This window comes from Raphanus sativus, chromosome 4, assembly GCF_000801105.2.
Source record: "Raphanus sativus cultivar WK10039 chromosome 4, ASM80110v3, whole genome shotgun sequence".
Classification (NCBI taxonomy): domain Eukaryota; kingdom Viridiplantae; phylum Streptophyta; class Magnoliopsida; order Brassicales; family Brassicaceae; genus Raphanus; species Raphanus sativus.
Genome location: NC_079514.1, coordinates 38,660,104 through 38,672,279, shown reverse-complemented (window position 1 = coordinate 38,672,279; position 12,176 = coordinate 38,660,104). Strand labels below are relative to the sequence as shown.

Below are 12,176 nucleotides of genomic sequence, written 5' to 3'. Positions count from 1 at the left end.
TTACAGATATGCATATAAGCAAATTCATGAAGATTACACGTTTATAAATACATTCATGAATTCTATAAAAATATAAATCTACAAAAATATTATACACATTCATTCATGGATTTCTTACTAATTTTATTTATAAGAAAAATTGTTTCTCAATAAAAATTCCCTAACAATTGAAAATGTTTAGAATTTTTTTATTTGTTTTATTTTTAATATTTAAATATTTAATAAATAATTAAATAAAATTATAAATAATGATACAATTATATTTACGCACTAATGAAGGCTAATTTGATATTTTGTGTTTAGGAAATATTTTAGAGAACAAAAACTAAAAGGAACTATTTAAGAGATTCTCTTAATAAAATATAAAAATATTTTATTTTATATCTGAGTTTAGATTTAGTAACTAAGATTTATTTAAAAAATTAAGAAATACGATTAGTATAAAGATTTAGGGTCTACAATATTTTTTAATTATAACATTCGACCCAAATAAAAATATATCTTTATTAGAGAGTGAATATAATTTTTTCAGTTTTTCTGTTTTTTTTTCTTTTTAAAACTTAGGTTTGCATGTTTATTTTTTATTTATTTTGAAACCAGGATGTATGTTTATTGCGTAGTAGATTATAGATAATCGATTTTTCATGAGTTTATATCTCTGATCCTATAACTTAACCTTGGGATATCTTTTGTTTGAGTCTCTTCTGAATTAACGTTTATCATCCTTATTACGGTTTGGGGACAGTAATAGTTAGTGTCTTCTACTCAACCGTGTTTAGATAGCAACATGGGATTAGGATATAATCCCTGCTAACCTCTTTAATTAATGTCGTACATAAAGGGTCTGGTGTTAGCTGTCTTGTTATTGTTTGTCGAGCAAATTGGAGTAAACTAATTGAACAAAGCAGAAATCTCAATGTCAATATTTTATAATAGTATATTGTTAAGATTGGACCTGCACTTTGTGTACAACTTGTTGGTTTACTTTTCCTTTGCCTATGTTTCGTTTGTAAATGAATTTATATTTATTAAACCAAAAATTATATGTTAACAATACTACTAACAATTTCAACATAAAGGTCTAAGGTTTTCATTTAGTTATATACATGATAACTTGAGTTGGCAAACTGAGATCTGGCCTAATTATAATATACAAGTACTCGAAACCCTAAGTCGTGAAGTTCGCTTTGTGTTGTTTTAGTTTAAGTTAAACTTAAAACTTTATAAGTTGGACACTTGATTCGATACACTAAAGAATAAAGATTATATCCTTGTTTATATTACTTTCTAAAAGTTCACTTTATAGAAGAAAAGAAGTTCTATATACTTACTAGACATTAGATTAATTGAACGATGGATACTATTGGCAAGGCAAAGCGATATAAGTATTCTAGTGGTAAGATGTGAATAATAAAAGTTGAAGTTATTAGAGACGGTAAACAAAACACTGATAGCATATGGAGTAGCATGTATAATTTCAAATACGTAAAACCACTTTAACGAATTGTATCGAGTCATAATCTCTTTTAAAATAATACATAAATTTCTCTGGTCTAGCGTCTATTTTGTTACCTCGACTGAATGTACAACAATCCAGTTGTTGGCAACGCAGTCTGCGGTGAACAAATCATGAATCTCAGTTGCACTCAGTCTCCGACTTGGGACTCAAGAAGCTCCATGGTAACGATGCGTGAGCGGTGAGTCTCTTAAAAAGCTCATACCCCCTATTTTTCTTTTCTTTTTTTTTGTTTTAGATCACATTTCAAAATATAAAATTGAATTCATTCATTCAACAAATTTAATTCTAACAATCCGTAAATTATTACTATACATAGAACATTGAAGGAAGTGAAAATTTTGACAAAAGAATATATTATAACATATGCATTTTTGTATAGGAAAGATTGATGTTTTAAGTTTTTCATTCATATTAATAAAATTAAATACTTTTGGAAAACACTAAAGTTTTACCATTAATATTGTACATTTTAATTTATTTACATTTTTAAAAATACATTAAATATATTTTTAAATATCAATTATAAAAAAACATGAATCGTGTAAATACAAAATGATTATATAGTTGATTATACAGTTGATTATACAGACATCTCATTTTGAAAAGGAAATAATAAAATATGCACGAGGCAAGACTCCTAGGTGTCTAGAGATTTGCATTTCTGCAAACCTAATTATTTAAAGTGCTACAAAAGTGGAACTCGTAACTCGTGCACTGTGAAATCATATAATCAAATCAGTACCTTTTTTTTTTTTTAACTCTGGATAATTATGCTATTACAAACTATGAGAACGTTACAGACGATTTTACAGCCGACAATTCTACCCGTCACTGACTGCATCACCTCACCTGAACCAACATATCGTATCCATGCCTGACGGTACTCCTTGCACCATGCTCCAGAACCTCTTGTAAGCTTTCTCTCCCTTAATTTGCATAATTCCGTCTTCACTGGGACTCGAAACTCAGACCTCCTGGTGTAGAAGCATTAATGAACCCTTAGTCAAACCACTGGACCAAGGGGGCTTCCACGATCAAATCAGTACCTTAGGCAGTAAAAGTCACACCAATTTATTTCCCTTTTCATTATGACATTTCCGTAATTTACTGCAGCCTTGTTCGTTTATGATTAGTTTTAACTTTTAAGACATTAGCGTATATTTAAAGAAAAGGGATCTACAAAGAGAAACAGAGAAAAATGGATACACATTTCGATACCCAACATCTCTGGTTCGTTAATAATCTATGAACAAACCAGAAACCACACTCAAATTCAGATAAGGGTAGATGGATAATCATGGATGTGCAATCTCTTTCAAACAAATAGCGTTAACTGTGGTTGGATCATGTACAACTGTTCAAGCATCCACTAGTCTAAAAATTACACAATTAATTGTATATTTATCTAAGTTCAAAAACAAATTAATTGTATATTTATTCATATAATAGTAATACAATGCATGCATATTTAAACAGAGTAAGCTGACAAACAAAAAGGAAAACATGCTGATATGACTTTTGCTCTCTAAAATGTTTTACGGACTTGATTATGGGTTTAAAACAAAAAAGTTTGTAGCTTCATCTGTACTGTATTGACGTTATGTTTTACTTTTATGTAGACCAATAAATAAACTATAATAAAAAGCGATGAATGCGCCTAATATATGCTTTATTAGTCTTTTAAACACTAAATATTTAATCTCCACTACTTTATCTCTTTTTCTTCTCCAATCCTAACTACAAAGTTAGATCATCATCCTATAAAAACTGTCCCTGCTCTCTATCTTAGCTGCAAGTGACAGCTTTTGATAAGCTATCTTCACCTTCCTACACATTTTCATGGCGACACAAAATTCTCAAGGGATTAAACTATTTGGCAAAACCATTGCATTTAACGTCAATATCACTCAGACCATCAAAAGCGAAGAAGAGAAACCACCGTCGGATCCGGTCGCTAGATCATCATCATCTGAACCGACGGTGGAGAAGCGTCCGGACAGGATAATAGCATGTCCGAGATGCAAGAGCATGGAGACAAAGTTCTGTTACTTCAACAACTACAACGCTAATCAGCCTCGGCACTTTTGCAAAAGCTGCCACCGTTATTGGACCGCCGGTGGCGCACTACGGAACGTTCCTGTTGGTGCCGGTCGTCGGAAATCTAAACCACTGGGCCGTGTCGTTATAGGTATGCTTGGGGATGGAAATGAGGTCCACCATGTCGAGCTTATCAATGGCTTGCTTGCCCATGAGTTGCATTCTGCAGCCGCTGCTCGCGGCGGTTTCCGGCATGATTTTTCTCTGAAGCGACTCCGGTGCTTTTCTGACAGTGAACCGTGTTGATTTTAATATACTGTACTGAGTATTAATTTTTTTAAATTAAATATTATTGTTTTTGGTTTTGGGGTTGAGTGTTTTGCCTTTAAACCCGTTGAAGAACGTGGTGAGTTTGGTCGCTCTTTGTGTACATACAGGCTGTCGATATAGATAATTTAGTATTTGTCAATCAATCAAATCTGATTAGTGGTAAGAAAAGAAAAGTCTGACTAGTGGTAGTTGTTTTGCTACTCTACACAGTTTTTCTTTTTGCCAACCTACCCAATATAATTCTGAATTAAACAGACTTCTTCACTCTTTAATTTAGCTAAACAGAGTCGCCTAGGATTTGTAGATTCACCTAGGATTTGTATGATATGCTAAAAACTTATTTTGATAAGTAGTGATAAATAAAGCAACACAGATTTAACCACTGTTCTTTTGAAAGACGCTGACGCAGCGGTTATCTATCCATTTTATAACTATTTTTTTGTTCGCGCGTCTGGAAAGTGACACCGGTGACCGTACTTTTGCCTATCAAATAAACGCAGCGACCAATTCTAACTGTCGCTACATTTTACAGCGTCACATATGACACCGGAAATCTGTACGGAAGTAACCGCAGCGTCCACTTAATTAATCTACCACCGTTGTTTTATTTAATTTGATGTCTATTTCCCGTCGCGGACGCTGACGCAGCGCGTCTTTCTTACGAACATGGCTTTAGTCAACTAATAATTTATTTTAGAAAGAAGAATCTCATGACAATGGATGATATTTTGTTTAACAGGGAAAAAAGCCTAATCAGACCAATTTAGTGTTAAATAAAATCCGAACAAATAGTCAATGTTAAATAACACATCATTTCAATTATAAACGTTTTGAAATATGCATACATCATAAGCTAGTCAACAATTAACAAGTTTATAAAAATATCATTTTGATTTTTTTTAGAATTGGAAAAATATTTGTTACATAATTTGAATGGAAAATTGTTACTCTTTAAAGTTGATTCTTAAGCATACACCAAAGTAGATTTTTCAAGAAATATTACAAAATAAAATTATACTTCCTACGTTTCATGATGTCCTTACATGTTTTTATTTCTTTTTCAAATATATATAATTTTGTATTTTAATGCATATTTTATCACCTAATAATGATTAATTGCAAATTTCAAAAAATTTAATTATATTTATTGAATTTTTATTGTTTTAAATTTATGGAAAATGATAATCATAAAAGTATGCATTTATTATATGTTCTATTAATATATGTGAAAAATCTAAAATATGCATCATTTTAAAACAAAAGCAGAATACATATACTACCATGCTTCTTGAATTTCTCAAGTTTTGTTTTGTCACATAAGTTATTCATATGTAATTCAAGTTATTCATATGTAATTCAGTGACAGTGACCATGTACGAGAAAGATAAATTGAGATGAGACATGGTATGTTGAAAAGCTCTTTTCAGAAAAAAAACATTGTATGTTGAAAAAGAAGAGATTCAAAGGCAAAGAGACACTGATACCTCGATGAATTTTGTACAGTAACGAGGAAGACTTCGATTGAACCACAGAAGTGGGAACGATCGCTCCAATATCCATAAGAGCAATATTATTGGTGTCCTTGCACTAGAGTTTTTAAGAAAAATAATACGTGTATATATATATTATATATGCATGTATAATTGTGAGCTAAGGACTTTACGAAACTATTGTTGGTTTCTGTAAAATCTTTAACTCACAATAAAACTGAATTTAAAACTAAGGTACAAAACTTAAATTAAAAACACGATTTAGTTGAGAATTAAAAAGGCTATGGGGCCTCTTACGCTTTTTGTGCCCTAGCTTCTCTTCAAAAGTGCACAAAGGTGGTATCACCGTCGCCTGAGGCCCTGAGCTAGCCTGGCTCCTCGGCCCCAATCTAAGAATTTCATAACTAAACATGCCATAAATATCCCTGCGCCAACGCTTTTTAAAACAAAGGTTCCCATTCTCCAACAAATACTTCACCACATTTTCCTCTTCTTCTGTTCCTTCATACGCAATCCACTCCACAGTTTCGAGACTGGACATCAAACATTCAGGAACACAACTCGGTCGCTCCCAGTTAGTTCGGACATTTCGAGAATTTTGGCAGCTGTGTATCTGAGATAAACAGTTAAAACAAACAAAAATTTGAAATTAAATATTGAAGATGCAAACATCAACCAGGTTAATTAAGACCCATAAACTTACCGTTCTCGAGAGCCTGAGAGCTCGGAGTTTAGGAGAATGCTTGAGGATGATATTCAACCAATCCAAGGAGCACATAACACAAAGCTCTAGAGACACGAGCTGATCAAAGTCCCCTTTTAGACATGAATCCTAGCAAAAAAAAGTGTCATCAGCACACAAAAGTAGAGTGTCAGAAACTAAAATGTGAAATATATATATATATATATATATATATATATATATATATTTTTTTTTTACCATTTGTGGTTTTAAACACAAGGAAAGTTTTCTAGCCGAGGTAAGAGATCCAAGAAGCTTGTCAGAATCACAAAACCTAAGGTGGATCTCTGCTTCCAGTTTCTCAGGGACGTTCACCAACGAACAATAGCCGCAATAATGGTCGACGATATGCAAAAACTTCAAACGAGGAGCATCGATCACGTAACCATGATCATATCTTGGATCAGTATAACCGCCTACTAACTCCTCGATGTCTAGGCTCTGCAGCGACGGCACACGAATCGAATACGTCTTCACGTTAACGCATATCCATCCACGTACAACCAATGTTTCGAGAACAGGGAAGCAAGACAAAAACCTATCAACGGTTTGTTCGCTATAGAACCTCATAAATCGAAGAGATAAAGACTTGAGGCTCCGGAGACATGTTTTCGAAGAAACGTCCTCAACGAACGTTCCTCTGAGGCTTAATACCACAAGGGTTTCATGTGTGTACAAGCTCGTGGGAAACCGTATAGGAACACCGAAAAGGCAATATATAAGCTCAAGATCAACAACATTGCGAGCAACCGCAACGTTAACCCATTTTTCGACAGATTCAGGGGAGTAATCTCGGCAATGATAAAGATTGAGATGGAAAGTTTCTAGAACGGGGGATGTGTTTCGCTCCAAGAACTTGTCGATGAACTCTGAAGGCGCGGCGGATGTGTCGTGATATCTGTATGAATAGTCACGAAAATCAAGCTTGGGAACGAGTTTCCAGACGGAACGCCATCGTCTGGACAAAAGCGACGTCGCCACGACCTCTTTTGTCGGGATTAGTAGCAAAATATTCACCAGCAAATCGTCAAGTAACTCGTTGATATAACACATATTCAACCAGATGTATGCTTCTATGAAATCTGTGAACGGAACAAAACTGAGTCACAATTTATATATAAGCTATATATTCAAAAGAGCCCTAATCAAACCAAGTTATACCTAACAAGATTTTTCGTTTTTCTTAACATTTTACCAAAAAAAAAAAAAAATTCGTTTTTTGTTATTACAGAACAGAAAATGGGCCTCGGTTAATTAAGCCCAACTGCAGACTTGTAGAGGGAAAAGAAGCAGGCCTAAAGGCTAGCCCAGAAGAATGTCATCCACTCTATTAAAAGTAAAGAATTAAGAAGTTTTTTTAACAACGTAACTTTATTACTTAAAAGGAAATCGCATCCATGTATAAGTAAATTACATGTAATATTTTAATTTATTAAAAGTAGTTTTTTTAATTAACCATCACAAAAATTCAATTCTTAGTGAACACAACATATAAAAACTTAATCTATCAAATAATATTGCAAAGATACTATAATACCAGAACAATGATTTTTGTTGTTGTTGTTAATGTTCCTTAACAGTGATCATATTTTTAAGTAAAGAGAGTCTCTAAGTCTCTATTTCTCTAGGAGTTGGATCATCAGTTGTTCGGTAGAAGAACAAATACCCAAAACAGAGTGTTTTTTTTGTACACATGTATTTGTCTCCTTCACTTGATTTCAAGTATATGTATACAACAAACACTCACCGGTGATTTCATTCTGTTGCAGAGATTCATGGATGGATGCTGTTGGTGAATGAAGCACGATACCTTGTTCAACCCCAGGTGAAACTAGCCAGTTTAGTTATAGCCGAGAGCTAGGTAATTTCCTCTTTACTTATGAGATGATAGAAAGAAAATGAAACTATTTTTTTTAGTGACTGTACATTTTCATACCTTGGGGGATTAATATATAAGATTATGGATCGTTAACTTTCATTTCAGTAGCTCTAAGTAAATAGAAAGTCTCTGAGGCATCCAACAATATATGAACACTCGATCTAACTGTATCACCCAAAACTAGTATTAGTATATTCTAAATAACTTATCGCTAAGTGATTTGTGTAAACTTTTACTCTGATAAATTTACAAACTATAAGGGACAAAGTGAAACTTGAAGAAGAAGCCAATTTCTTGATTTTTACAGGTAAGTGGCCAATAAAAAAAAACTTATTCAATCTTTTGTGTTAGTTAGTTATAACTTCTAATCCATTACTTTTTGTCGTTTTAATACGTGACTCATGTAAGCCAAGTTGAGAGACAAATAAACCAAATAATTGTCTTGTAGCATGAATATGACGCACCCATTTGTTCGAGCCCATGCCCTATTACTCATTTCATGCTTGCACATATAATAATGTCTAAGACAATTGGTATTTGGTTGCGGATATATAATATAAACAAGTAAACTTTCTAACAGAATTTATAACAAAAATATGTACAGGCCAAAAAGAAAGAAAAAAAACCAAGAAGCCACAAAACCAAGTTTTTGTCACAAAAATAACATCACAAAGAAAAAAATGACTAAAATAAATTTTATTGAATGGTAAATCTGTATTTATAATTTTTGGGTTAATTAATTTAAAACTTATGGTTTAGAGTTAAGGGATAGATTTTTAGGAATGTGTTCAAATATTTAAAAACAAAAAAAAATATTAAATTTTTCAAAACAAAAATGTGTTATTTTAGTCATTTTATTTTTTGAGTACTATTTTTGTGAAAAAAAACTTGAAAAATGATACTTTAAAGAATTGCCAAAAAAGAAATGTATATGTTAAGAAAATGTATTATACTTAATTTGATCATTTTAGCATAAATATTCTTATTATATACACTGCCATGTAGAGGATCCTAACCAAAAATGTTACTTGGAGAATTCTTGAAATAACATTGCACCAAAAACATGGTGAACTCACAAATTGAACTCTTTTACCAAAAAAAAAAACATGGTGAACTCGTGTGGTAAAAAAGAAAACATTTGTAAATTTTTGCGTTTTTTAGATTCGGTTAAAAAGTATGGCAATTTATCTTTTTGAAACATATTTTTTTTTGAAACATATTTGCATGCCAGTCTTTATTCCATGTTTTATAATACTATAGTTTTCTTTTTTGAAAACAATCCATTATTTTGTGGAATTTGCTTAAAGTACAAGCGAAACGGAACTCCAAGTGGGAGAATAAGTTTCTGCAAAATAGAGAACTACGATCGTTTAAGCAGTGTTAAGCTATAAGTACCCGATACTATGTCTTCTATAACGTCAAACATTCCACGTTTCATACATTTATAAGAGTTATAAAATATGATTACTATAGTACTCCAAAATTTTGATATAATGTTGTTGCATATCAAAAAAAGTTATTTATATTATTCATATTGTTTCGGCTGGGTTTTTCTGTGCCATATTAGAATGTTGAATCGTTATCCTGGGAACATGTGACCTCTAAGAGTAAAGCAACTTCCACTTTATCAACAATTTTTATGTGTATGGAACACTGGTGGTTGTGTGTTTTAAAGGGCTCATGCGTTTAATTTAATTTTGATTATATGCCATAGCTAGCACTAGGGGTAGATACGAAATAGATATCCGGAATTTTAAGGATATCCATGATCTGATCCATTCCGTATGAATAATCGTTTTTTATTCGATTCGATCGTAAGCTTCCGAATATTCGGTATTACAAATATACGAAAATCAATGTATTTTATCGGATATCTGATTCGATCTGTCGATCCGGTAAAAGATAATAAAAAATCATTTTTTGAAAAATATTAAAAGAAAAAAGAAAATTTTTAATATAAAACAATAATATTTCATTACGAATTATTTAAAAACTATATACTTTAAAAAATTTAATGACTAAATAATTAATTAAATGGATACAATAATTAAAAAATATATAGACATATATAATTTTTATATATACATAATACATGTATATGTACATTACATATCAGTTCGGATATCCGTTTTTTTAATGAATATTCGTGATTTGTTTCTTATTTGTCGGATATTAATGTTAGTATTTGTTTTGATTTGTAAAATTACGGATATCTTGATTTTTTGGATCGAATCGAAACAAATAACAGATCAAATCAAATTTTATTGATATTTTGCCAACCCTAGCTAGCACAAAGGGGTTTTCAATTTAACAACATATATTCCGGACCGACATATCAAAATCAAATGAACCAAAATACAAATAAGGAAGTTAAGCATATAAGAATATAAGATATAAAAATGGGGAAGTGTTTCTTCCCGACATTACGGCGCAAGTAATGCAAAGTGTTTACATCACATCAAATGGATTCAAGTCAACTTGCATTTGCTTACATATGATAGGATGTCATTGTTTAATCCTAAATCTATAAATACTCTTCCATCTATCCTCACTACTCCAGTCCACCACCAGTAGTCATAACCACAAAATAAAACATAACTCTTCCTTCTGTTCTTTTTTTTTTTGAACATTTTCAATTCTCAAAAAGCAAAATGACATCGATCATGGTCTTGGTCACTCTTTTGACCATTCTTTTCACATGCTTCAGAATCTCTCAAGCTACGTCTCGTACTGTAACCTTCCATGTGCCGTCGACGGTTGATAAACATGAGCAATGGATGTCTCGATTTTCTCGTGTTTACCACGATGAGCTCGAGAAACAGATGAGACGCGATGTGTTTAAAAAGAATTTGAAGTTCATTGAGAAGTTCAACGAAAAAGCAAACAACAGCTACAAGCTTAGTGTCAATGAATTCGCGGATTGGATCAACGAGGAGTTCCTGGCAACGCACACCGGACTAAAGAACATAACCCGAAGAACCCCTTCCAAAGTGGTCGACACAACGATGTCTTCTAGGTCTTGGAACGTCAGTGACGTGGTAGTCGAGAGCAAGGACTGGAGAAGTGAAGGAGCTGTGACTCCGGTCAAATACCAAGGCCAATGCGGTAATGCTTCTTTTCTATATAACTATACATATAATTTAAAACAAATGAAAAAGAACGTATAAATTAACATGAATGCAATGCAATGCAAAGGCAAATTATAATTGCACCAAAATATTATTTATAACTGCACCAAATTATAATGGCACCAATAATATTATTTATAATTGCACCAAAATATTGCACCAAAATATCTAGTTATAATTAGATGTCCAAGTTAGTTTATAGGGCTAAAGAGAATATGGTTGTTCCTTCTATATGAGAGCACTCGACTGATCAGAGGTCTATGTATGTTCAGGATGTTGCTGGGCGTTTTCGTCTGTAGCAGCAGTGGAAGGTGTGACTAAGATCGCCCACGGGAAGCTCGTATCTTTGTCCGAACAACAGCTTCTAGACTGCGACAGAGAGTACGATCAAGGCTGCAACGGTGGAATAATGTCGGATGCTTTCAACTATATAATCCAAAACCGTGGCATCGCTTCGGAGAAGTCTTACTCTTACCAAGGATCAGATGGGAGATGTCGGTCCAATGCAATACCCGCTGCACGGATCAGCGGTTTCCAATCCGTCCCTAGCAACAACGAGCGGGCCTTACTCGAGGCCGTATCCAGGCAACCCGTCTCTGTCTCGATGGACGCTAGTGGGGACGGGTTCATGCACTACTCAGGGGGAGTATACGATGGGCCTTGTGGGACTAGCTCAAATCACGCGGTTACGCTTGTTGGGTATGGGGTGAGCCAGGATGGGACCAAGTACTGGCTGGCTAAGAACTCTTGGGGTGAAACATGGGGAGAAAATGGTTATATAAGGATCCGTAGAGAGGTTGCTTGGCCTCAAGGCATGTGTGGTGTAGCCCAGTATGCTTTTTACCCAGTTGCGTAAGCGTTTGTTTTATATATTTTACACATAGTCTAATTCAAATTGAAAGTACGTATATCAAAATTAAAGTGGTATACAATATTATAAAGTGTCTTTGATTATTTGATTATGTATTGTTGAGGTGCGGTTTAATCCACCATATTTTGAGCCACATTTTGTAATGTATTTATATTGTTCTTTACGTCTTGCATGGTCTTG

The 12,176-nt window shown here is 33.2% G+C and overlaps 2 protein-coding genes and 1 pseudogene across 2 annotated transcripts; 2 read left to right on the top strand and 1 right to left on the bottom strand.

Annotated features, from left to right (window-relative positions):
* The first annotated feature begins 3,239 nt into the window (after nt 1-3,239).
* On the top strand, nt 3,240-4,118 carry LOC108837113 (cyclic dof factor 4-like). Its single transcript, XM_018610183.2, has one exon. It carries the CDS (start codon nt 3,359-3,361, stop codon nt 3,860-3,862), a length of 504 nt encoding a protein of 167 aa, XP_018465685.1. The 5' UTR covers nt 3,240-3,358; the 3' UTR covers nt 3,863-4,118.
* A 1,464-nt stretch (nt 4,119-5,582) lies between these two features.
* On the bottom strand, nt 5,583-7,171 carry LOC130511346 (putative FBD-associated F-box protein At5g56430). The gene is made up of 4 exons (XM_057008280.1): nt 6,317-7,171; nt 6,080-6,208; nt 5,674-5,989; nt 5,583-5,593 (listed from the first exon to the last, which is right to left on the bottom strand). Exons 1-4 carry the CDS (start codon nt 7,169-7,171, stop codon nt 5,583-5,585), a joined length of 1,311 nt encoding a protein of 436 aa, XP_056864260.1.
* Nucleotides 7,172-10,434: 3,263 nt separating this feature from the next.
* Nucleotides 10,435-12,120, top strand: LOC108855121 (zingipain-2-like; annotated as a pseudogene).
* Nucleotides 12,121-12,176: the final 56 nt, after the last annotated feature.